The following is a 25,442-nucleotide window of genomic DNA, read 5'->3' as shown; positions in this document are numbered from 1 at the left end:
GTATGCCGTTGCATAGCAGTTACTGCCACTCCTGGTTTTGCTATGAGTTTAAGACACATCTGAGTTTGTTACATATACACTAATCAATCTTGTAGTAAAACCTGGAATGGGTGAAGCTGCTACTGTGTGCACCACAACACTGCAGTATCTTATATTGACGATGTACATTAACTACAGTTATACTATACAATTGTGTGTTTGGGGCTTTAAGAGTTGATTAATAAACTTGCTGAGCACGATGATATGTACTAGTTTGAGAAGCTTAATTTGACTTTTACTTGTATTATTAAGATTGTGCAAAGCTGCCTGCCTGGTTAAAAGTGATTGAATAAATAACGAATCAATATGTAATGATGTATTTTTGACTGTAATGGCTGTAAGATTTGGATAGTTACGCTACCTTAAAGAAATGCCTCAGTACCACTGCATGAACGCCTGCTTTGCATCTTAAACTTGGCCTCCTGAGGGATCTTCGGAGGCTTGTTGCTCCTCATTCTTAACATGCCTTGTAAAGCTGAAAGGAAACACACCACGTTTAAACCCTTTATTTAAAAAAAATCCTTTCATAATTAATGAGAATATGTTTGTCTGGGTAAATAATTGAGACACTGTAGGGATGACCTTTTTAAAAGATGTATCAACTAGTGTTTTATTTAAAAACCATCAATAAATGATACAGGAGAAATCTGTGTTTTTTGTTAGCGTGTTTTCCTAAAATAGATACTCTTCTATTTAGTGTTGTTCGCTTTGTTTGTGTTTTATATAATGTAGTGTTTAGAATGCGACTGCAAGCAAACATGTATATTTAATTAGTTTGATTAATGATTTATTAATGAAGCTGACTGGAGGCCCTCCTGTTAGGTAGGACATTGCAGTTCACCTCTGATTAGCAGGGGCCTCGGCTCCAAATCAAATCATCTTAGCGAGGATGATGCCTTGTTTTAAACCACATCATTAATTAGAAGGAGTTTTTGCTGACATGGCTACCACCCTTAAACACTAGAGCTTCTTAGGGGGCTGATTCATTCAAAACTTACAGCTGCGCTATTGTCCTGCTCTGTGGGGACATGTAATCAAAGTTTCCAGTTTTTGCAATCATAGGAGACTAATATTAGTCAGTAACGTACTGTATGTGACCGTCGAACAGGGAAAGACTTTGTACCTTAAAGCAGTGCTGTATATTTCAATTCAATCCACCTCTTAGTGTTAAATGTGTATCTATCATTACTTGCTGGGGGGAACTGACTAATCTATAATTCCAACAGACTAGTAATTGATTAGATCTGGCCAGTCTACCTCGGGTTGAGAATGTGCCATTACAATAGTCTATGATATAATAGTCCTTTTGATCAGGCTGGGGTTAGTGAAGCTTATAGATTTATTTCAAAATAAATACATAAGTGCGGTATCCCATCTCTCCCATATATTCTGTAGTATACTGTAGGTAATGAAAAGAAGACATTTTGTTGGAGTGGGCTTTATGCACCTTACATTATTCATGGTTATCCTCAGACAGTCCTATCTACAGAATATACTGTGGCAAAAGCAATATCTGCACCAGGTCACGCGAGTGTGTCTGTTTGCTTGAAGGTGGTGTTCTGGTCATGGTCTTGCTCTGAGGTTATGTCAGGTCAAATAGTGCTGTGGTCAAATATATATTTTTAATGTATGCTTTTAGTATTAATAGTAAAATGATTTGCTGGTGCACAGTTATAGTGACTGGTGCATGTATGTTGAGAAGTCTCATGTCCCATGCATGTGGCTGAACGATTTATTTTAATGCTGGAAGCTGGACTGGTAATTCGAGTTGTAACAGCTGTTTGGTGGCAGACTGGCAGATGTAACGATGGAAGGAATTTGTTACCAGTTTGGGAGGTTAAAGAATGAAAATGTTACTCATTTGGATTTCATTATTGGCTGTGAAAGTTATTTCAAATTAGCGGTTTGTTTTTCTAAAATTGTCCAATTTCTTTTTTCTGTTTTGTTAGCTGACTTTCTTAGCACGGCAACCCGGTGCAGCGAAATGCGTTTTTAGTGTTCTAGTTTTGTACAGCGTTGTATTAGGCTGCTTTAAAACGGCATGTTAAGATTTGAAAGCCCTTTGCATGGAGATCACATGTGACTGATCCATGCCTTGTGTGAGCTTTATAATTGAATTTACTCTGGAATATGTTTGCTATGAACGTCATTGTGTGTCCATAAGTATTGCATAATATTAGTTACTTCAATTTGGAATTGCCAGAATTAATTGTTCTAGTACAGCATTATATTACATAGCAAATGGTATTGTAATGCACTTACTGTAATGTTGCTGTGGATTTGAGAATGAAATCATTCCTTTTAATGTAATGAAAAAAGGGAAATTTGATGTTTATAGTTGATGTTTATGGTGCTATGCTTTTGCATTTACAATATATATATATTTTTTGTTGTTTGTTTTTTATATAAAAGCTGGATTCCAGATTGTAGCTTCAAGCAGAGCTGTAAGAGAGAAACACCAACTCATTCTTACACTTTCTAACTGTCAGTCTGATAGAATGACATTGTAATGCAGCATCGCTGCTCCTCGCTGTGACAGACAGGAGGGTTGTCCCGGGTTATAAAGATCACGTCCACAAGTCGGGTGTGGTTGAGATTTACTGTTGGAAGTCTACCAGAGAGGCAGGCAACACTTAAAGGTCACTTGTCAGCCATAAAATGAATGTCTCTCTTAAACTTTCAAGGAGTATTAAGCAGTACTGTATTTCAATTAGGTCCTCGTCTGCACAGGTTTTAAATGTCCAAGTGCTAGGAAAAAGTTATTCAAACTTTCTATCAGTCCATCAGATTTCAGGTCCTTAAATATCACGTTTGTACAAGAGGAAAATTTATAAGGCACTAAAACCTTGATTTATGGATGTGTATAAGTGCCTATAATAATTAATTATCTCTGGCTTTAATACAAAGCTGATTGTATGATCCCTCCTGTATATTATAAGCTAGGGGTGGATTTAATTAAAGACACAGCTGCTTTGACTTATATTTGTTTAAATGTGAATTTGATCTAGCTCCTAGTTGTGTGTCTTTTTTTAAATCTCTAAACAAGGTCTTCATTATTTAAAAGGTATAAAGTGTCTTTATTATTATTATTATTATTATTATTATTATTATTATTATTATTATTATTATTATTATTTATTTCTTAGCAGACGCCCTTATCCAGGGCGACTTACAATTGTTACAAGATATCACATTATACATTATTTCACATTATACAGATATCACATTATTTTTACATACAATTCCCCATTTATACAGTTGGGTTTTTACTGGAGCAATCTAGGTAAAGTACCTTGCTCAAGGGTACAGCAGTAGTGTCCCCCACTGGGGATTGAACCCACAACCCTCCGGTCAAGAGTCCAGAGCCCTAACCACTACTCCACACTGCTGTCTTGGTGCCGGGAGCTTTTCATTGGACTGGTATCTGAGGTTCATGAAGTGTATTATTATGTACTGAATAGTCCTAGGGTTTGGGAAGTCAAGGAGTAGATGAATACATCTCTCTTATCTTTCAGTAAAGAGTTTAGAAAGCAAGGAGACAAAAAACGGTAACTTTTTTTTCAATTTTTTCTGTTTTTTCAACAGCTTCCTGCAGACCTCACCAAGATGCACCTCACAGACAACCCTCATTCGCACATGACGCACGTCCCTCCCAGCCAATCAGGGTGCAGCATTGCCAGTGACTCGGGGAGCAGCAGCTTGTCTGATATCTACCAGGTAATGTAAAACCTTTTTTATCAAGTCACAAACACATGGTCATTTCTTTACTATACAACCATGATTCCCCTGTGTCTTGTGTTGTACATGTTTAATGGTAAATGGCTTGAAAAACAACTGTTAAAGTTAACAGGCTCTGTCGATCAGTGTTCACATTTCAAAAGCCATTCATGTGTTTTCCTCAGAGTATTATATTGATATTGTTTTTGTCACAGAGGCTACGACCTGTATAGGACCATAAGTACATAAACAGGACATTTATCCCAATGCTTTTTAGACACAAGAATATCAAAAATGCCACACAAAAAAAAAAAAAATCTCAAGTGTAAATACTTGAAGTTGTTTATTCTCACAGCTAGCCACAAACAGAACTATTACCTGCACTTTTTTTTATTTATATAAATTACCTGCACTTTTACATACTTCTTGAACAGGAATTTTAAAAGATATGTTATTAACAAAACCTGTTGCACAGATAACGTATACATCGACTGTTCTTTTGAGGATGGAAGTTACACATGAGAATATTCAGTGTTTACATAGAAAAAAATGAAATGTCACGACGGCAGAGTGGAGCGTTTGCAGATCAAACAGAATAAAAATTCCACTTTAACCTTTTCAGACAACATGCTATGTTTTTCTATGTACTTGTGGGGATGCTTTGAATGCAGGACTCTTGCTGGCATGTAATCATGCATGAACCCCTCTTATTACACGTATTACCATAAAGATTATATGTCCAGCTGCCAAGGGACTTACGGTATTTGCATCTCAAATGGTACTTTATTATTTCCTAATACATACCTTCATCCCTATAGCAGAGAAGAAATACCTCGAAGTAAATGTCAGGGTACATGACTGTTTGGCAGCGGTACACCTTGAGAAAAGAAAAAGACTGTGTTCCTAAATGTCCAGCCTTGTCAAAGTGTTGCAGTTCTACCCAAATTGATTTTATGTAATTCTGCATCCGGGCTTTCCTAGACTGGGGGCAAATGGAGTGCAGAAACCATGCATGCCATTAACACAGATCTCACAGGCATTCATCACTGCAGTTTTACCATTCTTCCCATAGTAAGTCCCACTCGTGTGTTCAATTGAAAAATAAAAACCAAGAATGATATTAGTAAAAAAAAACATGGCGCAGTCTTGGATCAGCTCATCTCTTTAAAGATTACAGTGTCTCTTGCTCGAGTGCTCAGCTGATCATGTTCCCGAGCTCGTGAGGGATGGGGTTTGAAGAGGAAGTCCCAATCTTTGTTTTTGTCCCCATTTTTCAACGCTTCTAATTAGAGGATTTTGCTTGGTTTCCTGTTGCTCTGGACCCCGGTGATGTTAGTAATCAGAGCCCTCTCTTCCCAGCTGTGTGCTTAAGGTTAAACAGGAAAGTAGCATCCTCTTTGACTTTGCAGAGAGAGTGATGAGCGGAACCCAACACCATGGCTGTGTGCTACTGTGTTAACCCTTCTAACAGTGCTCAGGGGTGGTCAGTCTTGTGTGACGGCAGTTCAGATACATGTTTTGTGCAGTTTGCCTCAGCCAGGGATTTAACACGACTGCCTTGCACTTAATATTGTCGTGATCTTTTAAAGATCTTTTAGCATCCGTAAGCCGTAACTTGACAGGAGGCTCTTCTTTAAAACAGCTCAGATTCTGATGGGATTGTAGTTTGGTGCACGGCACTCCCTGGTGGACAAATTAGGGTTGGTTTTAAATGTATTACAGTTTCTTTTGAAAACCAGATTTTCTGCACAGCTCAAATGAGCTTTGCTCCGAGCAAAGAGGAAGTACATTTTGGTGGGGTTAACATGACCTTCTGCTTATATTGGTCTCAAACGTATTGCTTTCCCAGCTGCATATCTTAAGTAGTCCTCAGTGTCTATGGAAGAACATGAATGAGTGAAGATAGTTGTAAGAGTGCAGAAGGAGGTGCTCTTCTCAGGAACACCTGCTTTGCTTTTGCACAGCACTCTGGTTAAGGGTTAGGAGGGCCCTCCGACTTACTGTAATTGTTTTGTTAAGCAGGTCTCTCTCACCATACATGGAGAGAGGACTACAGATCACTTTAAATAAGGATTTTGTCTCTGTTAAATTTGAGTATTTTTATTGGAGCCGATTGCAGGCAAAAATGGCAGAGAAGAATACCCCGCTCCCCCCCCCCCCCCCCCCACGCTCACCATTGGCTACCTGTCCCTGACTGCTGTCAGATTGCTTTGTCTCTTTGAAAAGAATCCCTTTGTTTTTGTACACAGGAGTACTTGATATCTGTATGCCCTGCATGATCTGTGCTGGTTCAGGTGTAGAAATAGAGACAAGGCTGCAGTGAAACGGAACTGATGTCTCTGCCATTTCTGATAGGCACTAGAAGAGAATTCACAGCAGAATGAAAATACTGTATCTGTGTGCAAAGGTTATAGTCTTATCATTTAATATGGCACTGACATAGCAACAGGATTGAAATAATATCTTTTTCATGCTCCCCTTGTGTACTTAACCTTTTTGAAGATTCTGAATTTCCATAGTTTTCATCCAGAGGATAGTGCGTATGATATGGCATGTTAGTCTTTTAAAAAAATATATATATATATATATTTTTAGATTTGCTTTGAGTTTCAAATAGCCTGCAGATTTTATTACATGAAGACATTTGTTTGCTCTTTTTTTAATGAAATATACAGCTATATTCTGCCATCATGGAACATTAACCTATAACCCTGAATTTAGCAGCTAATTTAGCAGTCTCTTCATCCAAGTTTTTGGAACAGAGAGTACAGTGAGTTTTTGTTTAACAGCGAGCCAAAAACGCAAGAAATGTTGAGGATCAGCCAGTGTGTGTGTGTGCGTGTGTGTCGGTGTGTGTGTGTGTGTGTGTGTGTGTGTGTGTGTGTGTGTGTGTGTGTGTGTTTCAATATATATTTATAAAAATGATGTAATACTTTTTCAAGTACTTAACTTAATTGCAGGAGAGTGGCCAAAGCAGCTCTTATTATTAAATCTGTTTAACATTTTGTTATTTTTTTGCATCTCTTTATCTAATGAGATTAACTACATTGCTTTCATTTACGTGAAAGCTGTGGGTGCAAGATTTAAAAAAAAAAAAAAAAAAAAAGCAGTAATATTCTTCAAAATGTGTAAGTGGTTATTTTATATAATAAGTGCCTGTAGCAGTCAAGCCCATGAAGTATTTTCTGATGCACTCTAAAGGCTTTGTGCATCAATCTGTAAAGAACAAGGCTAAGTTAAGTCATATCTACAGAGTAGTGAAAAACATACGTTTAATGCAAAACATCATGGTAGTACTGCATAGGTCACTGTAAAGTGGCATAGTCCATAGTTCATGAAACTGTTTCATTTTAGGACAGCTGTTAATATAAAATGGTGACATTGCCTTTTAACAGGTACGTAACAATAATTAGGCCTACTGATCTTTTAGTTTGCATTCTGATTTATTTTTTATAGTGATTTCTTATGTGAAAGTCCTTTTCCAAGGAAAGCAGCAGTGGAAGTCATCCAGTGTGCAGGAGGGAGGGGCCCACGCCTTGGCCTCTGCCCGGGGCCCCCTCGAGTCGCGTGAAATCACAGCATGTCGTTGTGTTGTCCCTCAGGCTACAGAGAGCGAGATCGGGGATGTGGATCTGTCCGGGCTTCCAGAAGCAGCTGTCGATTCTGAAGAGGAGGAGGAGGAAGATGAAGACATCGACCGGGCTTCAGATCCTCTTCTGGGAAGGGATGTGGTCCGAGACTGTCTGGAGAAGGACCCAGCGGACAGGACTGATGATGATATCGGTTAGAAATGCCTTTTTCCTTTTTCCTATCGCTTTTTACATTTATCATTCATTTCTAAAATGCTGAAACAGGAAGGTTATTTTGTAAGGGAATTAAACTTTTATTTTTTAAACAGATTATTTTGAGAGGCATATAATGACAATTGTGGCCAAAATAAACTCAGCTTTGTTGGAAGGAAATGGCATATGAACTTCAAAAATGTAAACACAAGCATATACTGTATCTATATACAGTTCAAAATAAAATTTCTCTACTGATTTTTCTAGAGCAGAAGTCTGTGGTTTGATGTATTTTTAGAAGAGATAATGATGTGTGAAGCCCATGCTGTGCTCAGTTGGACCCTGTCACTAATAGGCCTTGAAATGCCAGCTAGGTATTCCTCCTGAGAGAGCTTTTTAGGTTCCTGCAGGTAGACCAATACCAGTGATCCTGTCTGCTATTCCATTCTGAATTGTTTGTCTCATTGCCCCAACAGAACACTTACTGGAGTTCATGCACCAGCTCCCTGCTTTTGCAAACATGACGATGTCTGTCAGAAGGGAGCTGTGCTCTGTCATGATATTTGAAGTAGTGGAACAAGCAGGGGCCATCATTCTCCAAGACGGACAAGAAGTAAGTGATTGAACACTAATCTACAGGATCTTCTTTTTGTTGCACAATAAAAAAATGAAATGTCTAGTTAGAGATCGATACCCTAGCACACCGATTCAGCCATTCATCAATTGTAGCGTTTTATTAAATGAGAATTCCACTGTCAAGCAAATTGACACAACGTTGAATTAAGTGTAATAAGAAATATAAGAACTGATTTATAACTGAACAGGATTATACAACCTTAGTTGTTTTTATTTATTTTTTATTATTGTTTCCAACCAGTTCCTTAATTTATTTAATTGATCTCACTGAGGTTAAATTCAATAATTAAGAAGATGGTTGAAACAAAGTCTTGAAATGGAACAGAATAGTTGAGTCAAGTCTCCTCTGCTTTGCAAATGAACAGTGTACAGTGTGTGATTAAACTACTGTACTGTTCTCCAAAGGGCCATTTATTTAGGAATACCAGCTGAAGGAAGCCGTTATCAAAGGAGGATTTTTAGTCATGGCGATAAATCTCTTTTTTTTTTTTTCCAGCTGGATTCCTGGTACGTTATTCTGAATGGCTCAGTGGAAATCGCTCATCTTGAGAGGAATGAGATTCTTTGCATGGGAAACAGCTTCGGGATTTCTCCCACCCTGGATAAACAGTACATGAGCGGACTAGTGCGGACCAAAGGAGATGACTGCCAGGTATGGGGGGTGTTCTCCAGACCATTCTGCTTGCTGTGATTAACACTTTATAGATCAGAGATGCACAAACCCCACTGCCATTTAAAGCAGACGGCTAGCCCAGAAATGCAACCAGGTGAAGCTGCTGTCTTCTTGTTACCTGGTTCTACACGCCTCCTGTAATTTTATATTGGAAACAGTATCAGGGTTTTTACGTGTAACAAGTGCATGAATTATACTGCCATATTCGTTTATATAGATAGATAAAAGATACATTGCGTTGCTACCGATTGGTACACATCGTGAAGAAATATGTAATTCACAGTTATTTTCTTTATATACAAGTAAGGATACTAGCAAGCTATGTAGATACTGTGTTTTTTTTTTTTTACTGTAAAACATTTGATTGCTAATGAATGATGTGTCAGATCATGAGGTAAAAAAAATAAAAGTAGGAAGTCTTACTTCCTTTGTTGAAGTTTCTGTTTCTACAAGCCTGCCGCACACAGCCCGACTCAAACCGTCCCGACTCAGCTCATCTGAGTTTGCACAGATTCCACGGTCAGTTGTGCTCGACTGAAGTAGACTGACCACAACTAGATCCTTGGTGATTACTATGTATACAAATTTAATTAATACTGCCCTGTACACATTTTTGTATTAACTTAGCCCAACATAGCGACCCTCACATTGTGCATGGCACCTTATGCCGATTAACCAAACCATCATTAGAAATGGTTTCTCCAAATCAGAGAATTGCTGTTACAGTAATGTATTTATTTAGTTTTTTGCACAATTAGCTGAAACAGGGTCAAACCTTCCCGCTTAGTCATATGAAATGGGAACTGTGTCTTAATATAGAGATGTTGCAGTTGCAAACTGGCCTCTGTGTCGTCTACTTCAGGTTTTTGGAGAGTGCAAGACGTGGTAAAAGCTAGTTGTGCAGAGGTCAGGATTTGGCTTCACTTTAACAAAATGCATATTCATGAGCTCTCAGAGTGGCTGTAGGAGTCCTGCCGAACAGGGTGACAGGCTTGGTCTGACTCAGAGGAGTCATGGCTGCCGAATTCAGGCATGATTACGATTTGGAGTCTTTTTTCATTTCTTTTAATTTGATTTCTTTTTTAATCTGAGAGGAGTTTATGCTCGAGACAGTTCCAATGCCGCGCCTAAAGGACTTTGCGGTACTGTTGCCAGAGTACCCATTGCTGGTGGACAGCAGTGTTTTTATGTACTACAAGTTTCTTAACTTTCCTCATGTCACTGTGGGCCAGTTTGTGTGTATAGCCCAGCAAGACTACTGGAGGATTCTGAACCATGTGGAGAAGAACACACACAAGGTGGAGGAGGAAGGGGAGATTGTGATGGTGAAGGAGCACAGGGAGCTGGACCGCAGCGGCACAAGGAAAGGGCACATTGTCATCAAGGTACTTTTGTATGCATGCTGTTTTTAAGACAAATTAAAATTAAAAGAATTTTTACTATGCTTTACTATGACTTGGTGCAATCAAATTCTCAAGAAGAATCTTAAAAAAAAAAAAACACTTTATAAATATTCTTTTAATTTGTGCTATTAATTTCCTTTACACAAACTGAAACACCAGAAAACCTTCTTACGCAACCTCCCGCTTTTATTACAATATGCAAAGAACAATCAATACATACATTGCTTTAGAAAAAAAAAAAAAAAACACAATACACAATCAAATCCACTATGTGTGCATATTTTATATATGAGAATTTTTTTTTTTTTTTACTAGTTGCATTTTCGGTAGGATTTAAAGGACTTGTTTTGTTAGCTCTAATCGTGATTAATATTACCATGTTTCTCTTTAGGGAACTCCAGATCGGCTTATAATGCACTTAGTAGAAGAGCATTCTGTGGTGGACCCCACCTACATCGAAGATTTCTTACTCACCTACAGGACGTTCCTGTCGAGTCCCATGGAAGCCGGAAGGAAACTGTTAGAGTGGTTCAAGGTTGACAGCCTCAGGGACAAGGTCAGTCTGAGCAGCCAATGCGGTGTTTAACAATTGATCTACAGTGAGAGCGGTGTGGCTCATGTGGATCAATACTTCTTTTGAATGCTGTGCAAACCGTGCCAATAATGGTAGAAACATGTCATTGTAGAACACTAATTTCACAAAAATTCCCAAAAATACATATCAGCAGTTTGAGAATGTACAGTCATCAAGGTTCCTTGTCGTGATTCTGTTTAGGAACATTGATGCTTGTTAGCTGCTTTGATGATGTTGTTGGTTGTGTGTGTTTTTTTTGTCATGTGTTTGCAGTTGAATACAGGTTGTTAATAATCATGTCTGGTCTGATGCTTAGATTTCAGATTATGGGCATTCAGTTAGTCGCTCTTTAAGGGAACAGTTATTTCGTTTCAAAGCTGGCACTTTTTCTAAGGTCCTGTTCTTGGATTGTGTAAATAGGAACCCTTTTTCTCTATATTACTAGGGTTAACTCTTTGTTCTCTAAACTTTGTTTTAGGTCACACGGGTGGTGTTGTTGTGGGTGAACAATCACTTCAATGATTTTGAAGGGGATCCTGCAATGACGCAGTTTCTTGAAGAGTTTGAAAACAATTTGGAAATGGCAGTAAGGCTTAAAAGTTTATTAAAGTATTACAATTCTGCTACGCCCGAGTTTAAAGTACGATTCCAGTATCGTAATATTACATGCATGTGTAATCAGTGGGCATCTCTTGTATAACGAGACCACCATAGCATGCAATGCAGAATACTATAACCGTACAATACCTCACCTTGCATATAACATGCAGAAATTCTGCCCAAACAGTGCACATTAAATTCTGCAATAAACCGCATGTCTACTGTAGAGGGTTCACACACGGCAGACGCCTAAGTTATGTTGCGGTATTTGTTGTTTGAAATGTACTTCCCTGAATAATGATATCTGCTTGTAGATTTGCTTGCTTGTTTGAATTATTCCCCATTATTGTATGTTGATTGATAGTTAAATTGTAGTTGATAAATAGGTATATGTTATCTTGTCATGCAAATCAATGATGTTCTCATTCTAAAACATTAGGACGTGATTAGATGCCCTGTTAACTGCGTTTTATTCTCTTTTTAAGAAAATGAAAGGTCACCTCAGACTGCTGAACATTGCTTGTGCAGCTAAAGCCAAATGGAGACAAATAACCCTGCTGAAGCCATCTAGAGAGTCATCTCTCCATTTCAGCCTGCTGGGTGGAAGTGAGAAAGGGTTAGGGATCTTTGTTGAATCTGTGGAACCAGGGAGTAAAGCAGCAGAGGCTGGACTGAAACGGGGAGACCAGGTATGCATGCATCTGAAACTTTTGATCAGTCTCTCTTCTTCTTCTTCTTCTTTTTCATTTGCAGTATACGAGTTTGTTAAATCTATGCTGATCTGTGTTACTCAATGTGTGAAGATTATTGATTAGGCATTTAAAGAAAGAAAAAAATAAGTTTTTTTTTTATAAGGAATCAAAGGGATGCAAAATTAGTTTTTTTACATTTTTAAAGGGTTAATAAAAATAATTTACTTACCTCTCATTAGTACAACAACTGGGAGAGTGACTGGGACAGCAAGTACAACAGAATTATATTGCAATCAGTTGTTTATGACTTTCTAAAGGATTTGGGGTTTAACCATAATGTATATTATGTTCTCCCCCCGCCCCTCCCACTGCCCTTTCAGATAATGGAAATAAATGGCCAAAACTTTGAAAACATTGCGAATGCTAAAGCTGTCGAAATCCTGAGGAATAACACGCATCTATGTATAACAGTAAAAACAAACATATTTGGTAAGTAAGCAAGCAAGCCTTCGAAACCACCTGCGATCTATTAGCAATGTAGAGTACTAAATAATCAAGAATTATCAGTGGCTGATTGATGTGTTTATTATTATACATTATTATACACTTATATTTCTGGTTGTTTTAATTTCTTTCTTTAAACCAGTGTATTATAGTTTTTATTTTACCTATTAATGAGGGCTAAAATCTATATGTCAAGAACCCCTTCAGCATGTTAAATTATTATTATTATTATTATTATTATTATTATTATTATTATTGTATAAGGACCGTTTCTTTTATTGCTACTTTTTCAGTGTTTAAAGATCAGTTGAGCAGAATCACACACGAAAAGAAGAATGGGATTCCACATATTCCCAAAATCCAAGAGAAAAAAGGCAACCGCTACTCCATCCCAGACCTCCCGCTGGATATGGAGCATATGTTTCCTAATGAAAAGGGAAACAAGAAGATCAAAGCCAGCACTGTGTCGGGAGGAAGGAACAAAATCCGAAAGATCCTGGGCTTCAGCATCCTGCCTCCAAAGCCTTTCAGGTAAGCAGGCTGCGTACAGGAAAGGAATCGCTTTGACTGTAAAAGCCTCCGGAGGCATAGCAAGTCAGTGCTGGAGTCCTTCCCAGCTAGGTGCAAATGGGAGCGCCATGTCATTTCATCTGGGAGCTCACTAGAGTAATCTCCTCCTATTCCTTCAGTCTCAGGGCTGGGTCCATCCTACAGTACAATTCAAACTGAGCTTCCACCTGACATCAGGGATGGAAGGAAGACTCCAATTGCATAGCAGTTTCACCTATTCCAGGTTTAACTAGGAGCTTGATTAGCCGCAGTGCATAGGGAATTGGCTCAGGTGAGTCTTAATAAACTCAGAGTAAAAGCAGGAATGGATCAGACTGCTATGCAGTGGGAGTCTTCTTTCCATCCCTGTTGCATTGAGGAACCATGAGAGTTTCAGACATATTAGTTGGCAGGCAGGCAGGCAGGCAGTCATGGCTGGCTCAGGAGTATTGCATTAGCTCAAACTTGAGTTCATTTTGCTGAGATAAGAAAAACTTTCACAATATTTGAAATTTAAAGAAGACTGAACCTTCCAAGATATTAAACAGAACAGTATGTGGGGATTTGAGAATGTTGGTATATTGTAGAAGGAAATGGTTAAAGCGGAACTAGGTAAGAATACTGATGTTCATTCAGTGTTCCTATTAACAAGTCATTTCAATTACTGAAGGCTTTTTTTTTTTTTTTTTGCTGCTCTTTTATAGGTATAGATAGGAAAGTAATTGATGTTGGTATGGTAATCACATCATATGATTGAAATACTTCAAACATCATGAAAAAAGGGTAGAAAGCTAGAAGCAGCCCCAGCTGAATTCAAAGCTTTTTTTTTTCTTCAACATTTTGTGATGCGTCAATAGTTAATTAAAATATCTAAGGCCATTATTTCTCTCCATTTTTGTATCATTGTATCCTCAGAAGTGTATTACTGTAGGTGTAGGATTGGATCCTGTCTTTATTATTATTATTTTGAATTCTTTTTTCCCGAAGAGTATAGGAGGTGGTGTTCTGGCGGAAGCGATTTTCATTTAAATGGTCAATTTGAGGTGCAGCTTCCCTGTTTTCATGCACAGCACACTTTCATTTGGATTCGTATCACGCTTCACTAGCGGGACGTGGTCACAGCGCATGTTTCATGCTCTACTGCTTGGCATTCTCTGAACCATTCAGTGTGCATGTAAATGTATACGGGTATGTTTCAGTATACAGTAGAAATGATCATGCGTGTATATTGTCCTTGCATTGCAGTAAAACGTTGGTCTTTTTTATGCTTCATCTTAGTGTGCCCTGGGGTGATGCGATATATTGTACATTTTCTTGTGAAAAGCAGAACTCGTATAACAAAGAGGTCTTATACCATTAGAGAAGTGGAAACTGTAAAGATCTAACCTCAGGGCTTCGTGTTTAATTTAGTGGAATTATTATATATATATATATATATATATATATATATATATATATATATATATATATATATATATATATATATATATATATATACTATACTGGAGGTTTCATACAGTAGATTTCCTCCTGTAGGGTTCGTATTGCTGGAACAACTCAAAGCAGTCGTTTTATATTTGCCCAGTGATTTACAGTCTTGGAACCACTAAGGAAGTGTAACAGTGATCTATGGCACAGTAATCTCCAAATCTATAGACTCACTGTTGTACGTTCTGTAAAGGTGGAGCTAATGTTTGCAAGGATAGATGTTGTATCTGTTCTTTTTAAAATGGTATTCCAGATATCCATGAACAGCAAAGTTTAAAAATAAATAAATAAATAAATAAAAATTGAGACTGAACTGAAGACCGGTCATTCCCAGGGTTCTTTATCAGGTTCATTAAACATTTATAAAGCTTGTCTGAAGCATACAGCAGTACCTCTTAGCTGTACTGGGCTTCAGCTCAACGTTGTCTTAATACAGACACACAACTTGGGCCACTTCAATTACATACATTAAGTTTTTTTGTTGTTGTTGATGTGCCATTTTCACACAAACAAGCTAAAATGGAATTATGTATATACAGGTGATACATCATGCCCTTCTTTCTTTTTATGTATTTTTTGTATTGATTTGTGCTCTTAAATGGTGCTGTGCTCCTGTAATCCTGGGTTCTACCTTGTCTTTCTCTGTATTGTCTGAAGTTGATATGGTGTAATCTTGGGTTCTACCTTGTCTTTCTCTGTATTGTCTGTAGTTGATATGGTGTAATCTTGGGTTCTACCTTGTCTTTCTCTGTATTGTCTGAAGTTGATATGGTGTAATCTTGGGTTCTACCTTGTCTTTCTCTGTATTGTCTGTAGTTGATATGGTGTAATCTTGGGTTCTACCTTGTCTTTCTCTGTATTGTCTGAAGTTGATATGGTGTAATCTTGGGTTCTACCTTGTCTTTCTCTGTATTGTCTGAAGTTGATATGGTGTAATCTTGGGTTCTACCTTGTCTTTCTCTGTATTGTCTGTAGTTGATATGGTGTAATCTTGGGTTCTACCTTGTCTTTCTCTGTATTGTCTGAAGTTGATATGGTGTAATCTTGGGTTCTACCTTGTCTTTCTCTGTATTGTCTGTAGTTGATATGGTGTAATCTTGGGTTCTACCTTGTCTTTCTCTGTATTGTCTGTAGTTGATATGGTGTAATCTTGGGTTCTACCTTGTCTTTCTCTGTATTGTCTGAAGTTGATATGGTGTAATCTTGGGTTCTATCTTGTCTTTCTCTGTATTGTCTGTAGTTGATATGGTGTAATCTTGGGTTCTACCTTGTCTTTCTCTGTATTGTCTGAAATTGATATGGTGTAATCTTGGGTTCTACCTTGTCTTTCTCTGTATTGTCTGAAGTTGATATGGTGTAATCTTGGGTTCTACCTTGTCTTTCTCTGTATTGTCTGTAGTTGATATGGTGTAATCTTGGGTTCTACCTTGTGCTTCTCTGTATTGTCTGTAGTTGATATGGTGTAATCTTGGGTTCTACCTTGTGCTTCTCTGTATTGTCTGAAGTTGATATGGTGTAATCTTGGGTTCTACCTTGTCTTTCTCTGTATTGTCTGAAGTTGATATGGTGTAATCTTGGGTTCTACCTTGTCTTTCTCTGTATTGTCTGTAGTTGATATGGTGTAATCTTGGGTTCTACCTTGTGCTTCTCTGTATTGTCTGTAGTTGATATGGTGTAATCTTGGGTTCTACCTTGTGCTTCTCTGTATTGTCTGAAGTTGATATGGTGTAATCTTGGGTTCTACCTTGTCTTTCTCTGTATTGTCTGAAGTTGATATGGTGTAATCTTGGGTTCTACCTTGTGCTTCTCTGTATTGTCTGAAGTTGATATGGTGTAATCTTGGGTTCTACCTTGTGCTTCTCTGTATTGTCTGTAGTTGATATGGTGTAATCTTGGGTTCTACCTTGTGCTTCTCTGTATTGTCTGAAGTTGATATGGTGTAATCTTGGGTTCTACCTTGTCTTTCTCTGTATTGTCTGAAGTTGATATGGTGTAATCTTGGGTTCTACCTTGTGCTTCTCTGTATTGTCTGAAGTTGATATGGTGTAATCTTGGGTTCTACCTTGTGCTTCTCTGTATTGTCTGAAGTTGATATGGTGTAATCTTGGGTTCTACCTTGTCTTTCTCTGTATTGTCTGTAGTTGATATGGTGTAATCTTGGGTTCTACCTTGTCTTTCTCTGTATTGTCTGTAGTTGATATGGTGTAATCTTGGGTTCTACCTTGTGCTTCTCTGTATTGTCTGTAGTTGATATGGTGTAATCCATTCTCTTAATGCTCTTCAATGTTGTCTTTCTTTGTAATTGCATCATGTACACAGGGGACTGTTTTGGTAAGAGACTGCATCATTTTGCAAATTATAATTATTATTTTTGTTTTTTTACTAAAATGACACAGTGCAAGTAGTCCAATATCCCTGGGATATATGTTATTTACATACAAAAGACCCACCCAGGATTGATAACAATCCGTATAGTCTATTAAACATAACAGGGTGTATGAACAGATATATTCTAGATATTCTGTTATTTGTCCAAGATGAAATATTATGAAGATTCTATAGCTTGGAGACATGTGGTGTTGTTTATACTGCATTCGGTCATTATGTTCCCTTAAAAACAGTCCCAGCTTCAAGAGTTATGATGTGTAGATTAGATTCTTTACAGTACATATTACAATATCTGTAATGTAATATATCTTTCTAGACATGTTTTGACGCAATTGCAGTATTATGTTGCTTTTGTGCTCGAAGCCTGAGTAGTCATTTTAGATAGGTTTCTTTAAAGTGTATTAAATCCATGAGCATGTCACTGTTTATTTTCCTCCAGAGCTTGATCTATATGATGGCTTTGTAATAATGTCATTTGTCAAAAGGATACGGTTCTAATATAATTTTCTACTTTGCAATGTGGATCAAATATGAAAATGTCTCTTGAGATATACAGTGATTGAGATGTTTGTCAATTTAGAACCACTGGAAGTATATATTGCATTGCACAGTATCTCATGACTGACATATGAAATTATTAATTTAAAGATTTTCATTTAAATGCAACGGCAAGCATAGGGATATCAAATAATATTTGTTTAAGGTCTAAATTATGGTACATTGGCATTTTGGGATTACAGAGTGCTGTGCTTCAGCTGTTCTAGTAACTAAGAAACAGCTACTGTACAGTATATTTTTGAAGAACCCTTGTATGATGTGTTTTTCTCTCTGTATGTTTTACAGTGACGGTGGAGTAAGTCAGTCCCAAGATGACAGTATCGTAGGGACCAGGCAGTGCAGACACAGTGTTGCTATCATGCCCATTCCTGGAACTCTGTCGTCCAGCAGCCCCGACCTCCTTCAGCCTGCTGTCAATGTGCTGGACTTCTCCAACCCTGCAGGTGAGGGTTCGAGCCTGTACTGTGTAACACCTGCGTCTCGAAAACTACATTTCATAGTAAATGCTTAAACATTTGGAGCTTTTTTAACAAACAAAAAAATACAATACACTGTTTCCTTTTATTTTTCTGTTCTGTATTTATTTCCTATTTTAATGATGCTTCAAATACATTATAAGCAAATGCCTTCTGTACAGTACTGTACAAGGTCTTTTTTAACACATTTTTCTCAGTGCAAAGTTTGGTTTTCCCATTAAATGAGCGTCCCTTCTGAATGTGACACTGCATTGTGTTGTCTATAAGATTTTGCAGATAAGAATATATTTTGGGTACCATTCATATTTTAAAAAGCTACATACAAAATAACTTTGTTTGGATCAGTGCATATTATACATTCTGATGCGTAACATTCAGGATTTCCCCTCCTGATCAGCTTAATGAACAGTTAACAAAATATGTGAAAAAAATTAGCCTTTTGTTAGCTCTTTAATGTGGCATATTATTGTCGTTTATTAAGGACCTGAGCAACCACAATATACCAGCCTTTTATTATGCATACCCTTGCTCACATTATTCCACTCATCTGCCAATTTCGCTATTAAAAATAAATGGGTTATTCCATTCACATCAGCAAGGCAGCTTCTCATGCCTCGCACAGTGCATATTAAAAAGCTTTGGCAGTTTTCCAGAAGATACATTTATTTCACTGAGGCAATAAGAATTTATAAAAAAAAAAAAAAAAAAAAGCCAAATTCAAAATACCGTTAGTGTAGCCTTAAATACTGTTTTACAATGAAGCTGACATGCAAATATAATTCAGTTCTTCTAGATATTGGTCTCTGTTGTGTTACAGTATATAGCACTGCTTATCCAGACAGACGTCGTGCAGTGAGCCTTTTGCAAAACGTGAAAGTGCATGTGTTTTAAACAGCTGACCTTAACCATGTTTTACAATTTTCCATTTTGCTACCACAGCTGTAGGCTTTTACTGTAAGTATGAAGTTCTCAATTGCATGCTCTAGTGTAGCGTTGGTGATCTCAAGAAGATCTTCCGAATGACATTTCACCCAAACAAGCCCACCTTCCTCCTGTATTCTTCCCATTTCTTGTATTCACTGCATCAGCATCTTTTTAATTTTTACTTTGTGTGTGTCGTGAACCATTGCATCATGTGACTCAAAACCCCACTTGTAAATCTGCCATAACTTGATATTATAGATTCGGAAAAAATAATAAATAAATACCACTAGAAACCTGTGCTGCATTGTATTCTAGTTCTACCCTGATCAGCCCAGTTCACACCGTGTACAAAAGCCACAGAAATGCTTCTGCTACAGCAAGGAATGAAGGAACAATTTGATGCGTTGCATTATTTGGAGCATTGCCTGTCATTGTGTGGGTGAGGGTGAGGGCGGGGGTGTGGGGCAGGGTGGGCAGAGCAAGGCAGGCAGAGCAGGGTGGGCGGTGGAGGGGCACACCCATTAAAAACACAGTTTGCAAGTAATGTGCGTCTTAGAAGTGTATCTCCACAACAAGAGCAGCAGACCGGAAGAACATTCTGATCATTATCAGCAGAGCTGCACCAGTCGGTTATTCTTATTAAGCTCTCCACAGAAATCAGGGGCCGACGATCAGGTGACGGTCATTGATGTTGATTGGGCTGATTTTACCATTGAAAGAGGAAGAAGTGAAGAAACAGCCGCTTGTTTCACTTTGAATGGTAAATTAGCCGTCACCTGATTTCTGTGGAGAGCTGAATTCGAATCATGGGTTCGGGCAGCACTAATTATCAGTGCAATATTTCACCATTGGGTCATTTAGGATGTTGGTTAACCCCTTAACCATGGTGACGGTAAAGTGTACCTTTTTATTCTAATTACCTGTCTTCAGCAATTCACAAATAGAGAAATACAGTATAAAAAAATGCAAACTTAAAAAAAAAAAAAAATACTTCAGATTTTCCACAAATTAAAAATTGACATATAATCCCATCATCAAATCGAGGCTAAAATTGAAATTGTGATGTAGGGACAGGCGGGGATTTTGTCATTATTAAAAGCCCATTGTATTTCCAGAGCCTTGTCATACACCAGATGGGGCAATGATGGCTCAGTGTACAGTGCAGCAGACATGTCATTTTGACAGAATGTGCTCAATTTTGTATCAAGGTTCTTGAATAAGCTGAAATTGATGGTGATTGTTGCATGCACCTGTAGGGCAACGCAGTCTTTAATTTGCAGAAGAATAACGATGCGATTCATTCTTCTTTTCTGAGTAAATGACCTTCCTAGAATTATTCATTTTTAATTATATTATTGTAAACCCCATCCATTTTTAGAACACATGGGTTACAAGGTATATAATACTGTGCATTTTACATTTGACTGAGATTTCACTTGTTTTTAACACAACACACAATGCGTCCTGTGATATGTGTATCAATAGTGATCAGTGTGTGGCTTCAGGGTTATAGCAGACTGCTGGTAATGGCATCAGCTGCTCTTGCAATAACATTAACTGATCTTTTAAAGAGCACTGAACAAATGCTTTGTTGTTTTCATGGTCTTAAGTAGCTTTTTTTCACAGGTTGTTTAACCTTTTTTGTGCAGGTCGCTTTTTTCATCTTCTGCCATTAGCTGAGCCATTAACTATCATTGGTGACATCAGTGTGTAGCATTACATTAGAACAGTGGGAAGTAGATCAGGTTATTCTTATTTGTAATAATAATAATAATAATAATAATAATAATAATAATAATAATAATAATAATAATATTATTATGAGTTCTGCATTGTATTTAATTTTATTTACCCGGAGAAACGATTTGGAAATAGGCACCCTTGTCAATTCAATTTTAGTTATTTTTTTAATGTTTTAGTAGGATACCTACATGGTTTTCTTCAACAGCAAAGCAAATACCTGTTTGAAATGCTGCAGGTTTCAACTAAATGGTTCATATGCAGATAGCCTCTGCTTACTTGGAAGAAGTTAGATTTTTGTTTTTGTTTGGTTGTTTTATAACTTTGTTCTATCCCCTTATTATCGTGCTTCATTTATTTCGACAGACATTCCAGATCAAGTGATCCGAGTCTTCAAGGCAGACCAGCAGAGCTGCTACATCATAATAAGCAAAGACACCACAGCGAAGGACGTGGTGTCGCACGCAGTCAATGAGTTTGGGCTGACGGCAGCAGCCGAGACCTACTCCCTCTGTGAGGTTTCTATCAGTCCAGAGGGAGTGATAAAACAAAGGAGGCTTCCTGAGCAACTGTCCAAACTAGCAGACAGAATCCAACTCAATGGAAGGTATGGAACAAGTGAACGCACTGACTTGAGTTTCTTCTCATTTTATAATCGCCCCACACAACAGTTTAGAAAGAAAACTCTTCCAAATCATACGTGTTGGTCATCAATCCCAGATCTATCTTCCCTCTTCCCTCCTTGTCAGAATGCAGTGGCTCTGAATGCAGTATACAGGCCAAATGTATAAATTTGGTGTGGCAGTATAAAAATCTTGCATCCTGTTTGAACTGCTTTTATTTTCTGCGGGGTAACCAAGGAATTTCAGTATGTGTTATTTATGCTGGGCTCAGCATGTGTTCAGCACAGCATTTAAAAAAAAAAAAAAAAAAAAAGTTTCTGGTGCTTTAGCCCATCAAGGTCACTTTAATATTTAATTCTCATTGTCTGAGGAACTTGTTTGAAGTAATGTATGTAGTGCTTACACAGCGAAACACAGCGTGCTCTGGGATACAAGCTTTTATAAAATGGAAGGAAAGAGGGAGCACTCTGACTCTGCTTTACTTGACAACCAGTTGACTTTGGTAGGGGTGTGATAGGGTGGGGTTGCCTTTTTTATAAGCTCAGAGACACACACCGGGGTGGTAAAATATGGTCCAGTATTTGCAGTTTAACAGCACTTGGCTTTGCCATTGTTGTTCCGATATTGAGCCATATTTGAACAACCTGTGGTGTGTTATTTCTTTTGTACCAAACGCGCTTGTGTGATTCCATGTTGCTTTGCCTTTGAGTGGTTAAATCACAGTTTTTATTCAGCCCCCCTTTAGTACTGTGTATCGGTACCTGTGTCTTTAAAACACGTTTTACCAGGAACAAATGGGAATAGTTTGCATTAAAGATCTAGCTGAATAGATTCATATAGATGAATACTTGTATAGCTAGCTAACCAGAAACATGTGCTTTCACACTTAAAATTCACACTAAAACGTGGATTGTTGCCTCCGTCTGGCAGATACTATCTTAAGAACAACATGGAGACGGAGACTTTGTGCTCAGATGAGGATGCCCAGGAGCTGCTGAGAGAGAGCCAGATCTCGCTGCTCCAGCTCAGCACTGTTGAGATGGCCACACAGCTCTCCATGAGGGATTTCGAGCTGTTCCGCAACATCGAGCCCACAGAGTACGTGGACGACCTCTTCAAGTTGAACTCCAAGACCGGCAACGCTCACCTCAAACAGTTCGAGGAGGTGGTGAACCAAGAGACGTTCTGGGTGGCCACGGAAATCCTGAAGGAGCCCAACCAGTTCAAGAGGATGAAGATCATCAAGCACTTCGTCAAAATCGCTCTGCACAGCAGAGAGTGCAAGAATTTCAACTCCATGTTTGCGATTATCAGGTAAGAGTTACAAGAAGGTTTTTATTGTGGTCCATTTGCTTTTTCAGTGCAGTCATGTAGCATCTGTAAGATAACCAAATGCAAAACGTTTATATAGCATACCGATACCAGGGATGGAAATAAGACTTCTATTTGCATAGCAGTTTCACCCATTCCAAGTTTTGCTCCAAGCTTGATTGAACTCGTAGTAAAACCAGGAATGGATAGAATTGCTATGCAATGTGAGTCGTATTTCTATCCCTGGATACTGTAGGTCTGTTTCAATAAAAAGCAATGGTTCTTTTATGGAAATGTGGCATTAAAAATGTAAAGCTCACAATATTTTTTTGCTGGATGAGAGGCCATACAATAGTACATTTATTTTGTTGTACGTGTATTATTTATGAGTTATATATCAGCAATTTGCAGTCTAAATAATTTGTTATCCGAATTTTATTTTATTTCCAGAGTTAAGCGTCGAGGGTAGTTTAGTACACATGCCATTTATTTCTCTTGCAGTTGGAGTGAGTACAGAATACAGTGCTGTACATTGCTGTTGATGGAGTATTTTATTTATTTTCAGCGGTCTATATCTTGTTCCAGTCGCTCGTCTGAGGGGTACATGGGAGAAACTGCCAAGCAAATATGAGAAACTTTTCAGGGATCTTCAAGATATTTTTGACCCTTCCAGAAACATGGCCAAGTATCGCAACGTGCTGAGCAGCCAGAGTATGCAGCCACCCATCATTCCTCTTTTCCCAGTTGTAAAGAAGGACCTAACCTTTCTTCATGAAGGTAGCGTGTTGGCATTACATGTATACGTATTTATTTATAATTACTATAAAAATCACATGTAAGAAATCATTTCAGGAACATGTTATGCTGTGTATGGATGTGCATTAGAACATATGACAAAGTACTAAAGTTATAAAAAAAAGTTAATATTTGTCTATGTAGGGATATCGTTTTGCATGGTTAGTGCAGCAGAGACTGCTGGCAATTACTAGCTAGAGCTGACATCTCATACAGAACAATGCATTAACTTAGATTTTAGATTTCATGCTTCTAAATGTATATAAAGTAATTGTATTGGATGAGATCCGTATTTTCATTTCCTTTGTTTCTGCGTTTCCTTTCCGATGTATTTTTTTTCTTAGTTTCACATCCTTTTCAGGGTTTAGTATTAGCGGGAAGGAGTTCAGAGACTGCCTTTAGAACAACCTTATTAGGAAAGTTTGGCGAATTCAATGCTGAGTTTTGCTTGACGTCAGCAGTTTCCAGAAGATAATGGAAAACTGATTTGCAGGAGACTTGTACGAGATAAGTGACTTAACAGTCCTCTGAAATGAAGATGCTATCGAAAAACATCATTGTTTAACAAGAATTATTCAAAGTCAGCATAGAAAACATTACATCAGACGGTTCGGAAAACATTGTTGAAGATATTTTTGCAGTCGATGCTCACTTGTCTCACATTCTGCATTCTCTGTTGACTTCAACATGTTTACAAAACATGGATAATGAATAACACCAAGCAAAAAAAATCAATTGGAAACTCATTAGGAAGACACCTGTTGCAACGCACTATCGACCATGTGTTCCCAATATATCCGGTAGACACATCAGGGTGTATGAATTAATGTCAGTGGAGTAATTGGCTAAAAACAGGCTTATCATGCGCTTCATAGTTTTAACCTTAAATATTTTGCACAATTGCAGGTGTTTCCCCATTTTACCAAAAGAAAGGCTCTGAATAAACAATTAGGGTGCCAGTAGTAGTGAAATGTACTGGTATTCAGTTGTATGTTGCTGGCTTTATACCATTAACATTGAGAGTAACCTTTGAAATGGTGAAAGGTTATATTGGCAATCGGACCCTAACTAAGGAAATCCTCCTTGGCTTGCTGTTCTCTTTCCCTCGTTCCTTAAAAAAAACAAAAAAACATTTAACGATATAATTTTGTTCAATTAGGTAACGATTCAAGTGTGGAAGGTTTGGTGAACTTTGAAAAACTGCGAATGATTGCCAAGGAGATCCGACATGTCACCCGAATGACTTCCGTGAACATGGATCCAGCCTTGATGTTCAGACAGAGGTGTGTAATCTTAGAGGGGCATGAGAGGGCGGTGCTGTTGCTACAAAGGCAATCGACTTCATGAAAGCAAACAAATATTCCATTCTGTTTATAGCAAAGTCCCCGACACCTATGAAGTGTATTGCACATGTGAATGCTGTGATAATGATACACATTACATGTGTTTGTTTTAATATAAAACACACGTAGTGCTATTGCTGTGTTACCTGTTTGACAATGTGGGCGATAATCCTTACACTGTCAGTGTGCTCGAGTGGACATTTTGAAAAGAGGTTTGAAACAGACTTGAAAGGTTTAAGTGTACAAAGTTGTCAGGATGTTAACAAATGAAAATAAAAAATGACATCCGTTATTTAAAGAGTTGGAGCAGCACGTGGGGACGTGGAACGCTGTAGTTTTCTGAATCCCACTACTTACTCTCTTTAATGTGAATAGATTTTCAATGTGTCACCTACTTTGCTGTTTGCATATATAAAACACACATGACTACAGTAACGACAACAAACTAGATTAAAATGGGTTTCAGATTGCTGAATTTTACTTTCACTTCCTTTCTAAACTGTTTCAGCCTCTGCTTTATTATATATAAAAACAAAAAAAAAACTTGCTGTTTGACTGCTAAACTCTTTGTATGCCACTTCCACCATATCTTCAGATATTCTCTGCAAAAGGATTTGCATAAATGCT

The 25,442-nt window shown here is 37.9% G+C and overlaps 1 protein-coding gene across 19 annotated transcripts in view; it reads left to right on the top strand.

The window, feature by feature from the left end:
- LOC117964607 (rap guanine nucleotide exchange factor 6-like) overlaps positions 1 to 25,442 on the top strand; it is a 74,614-nt gene that overhangs the window by 40,032 nt on the left and 9,140 nt on the right. For 11 of the 19 annotated variants that reach the window (XM_058997018.1, XM_058997020.1, XM_058997011.1 and 8 more), the window contains 16 exons: positions 3,625 to 3,756; positions 7,359 to 7,539; positions 8,015 to 8,151; positions 8,671 to 8,826; positions 10,080 to 10,232; positions 10,642 to 10,806; positions 11,303 to 11,410; positions 11,910 to 12,113; positions 12,497 to 12,605; positions 12,914 to 13,151; positions 17,889 to 18,046; positions 19,019 to 19,033; positions 21,110 to 21,350; positions 22,297 to 22,680; positions 23,243 to 23,454; positions 24,632 to 24,755. In XM_058997018.1, coding sequence (XP_058853001.1) covers positions 3,625 to 3,756; positions 7,359 to 7,539; positions 8,015 to 8,151; positions 8,671 to 8,826; positions 10,080 to 10,232; positions 10,642 to 10,806; positions 11,303 to 11,410; positions 11,910 to 12,113; positions 12,497 to 12,605; positions 12,914 to 13,151; positions 17,889 to 18,046; positions 19,019 to 19,033; positions 21,110 to 21,350; positions 22,297 to 22,680; positions 23,243 to 23,454; positions 24,632 to 24,755 — 2,717 coding nt within the window. The remainder of the gene's footprint in view (positions 1 to 3,624; positions 3,757 to 7,358; positions 7,540 to 8,014; positions 8,152 to 8,670; positions 8,827 to 10,079; positions 10,233 to 10,641; positions 10,807 to 11,302; positions 11,411 to 11,909; positions 12,114 to 12,496; positions 12,606 to 12,913; positions 13,152 to 17,888; positions 18,047 to 19,018; positions 19,034 to 21,109; positions 21,351 to 22,296; positions 22,681 to 23,242; positions 23,455 to 24,631; positions 24,756 to 25,442) is intronic. The other 8 variants (XM_058997015.1, XM_058997009.1, XM_058997021.1 and 5 more) reach the window with 1 other exon arrangement.

Source organism: Acipenser ruthenus, chromosome 23 (genome assembly GCF_902713425.1).
Source record: "Acipenser ruthenus chromosome 23, fAciRut3.2 maternal haplotype, whole genome shotgun sequence".
NCBI lineage: Eukaryota > Metazoa > Chordata > Actinopteri > Acipenseriformes > Acipenseridae > Acipenser > Acipenser ruthenus.
The sequence above is the reverse complement of the archived record's forward strand: the minus strand, read 5'-3'. Positions and strand labels throughout refer to the sequence as shown.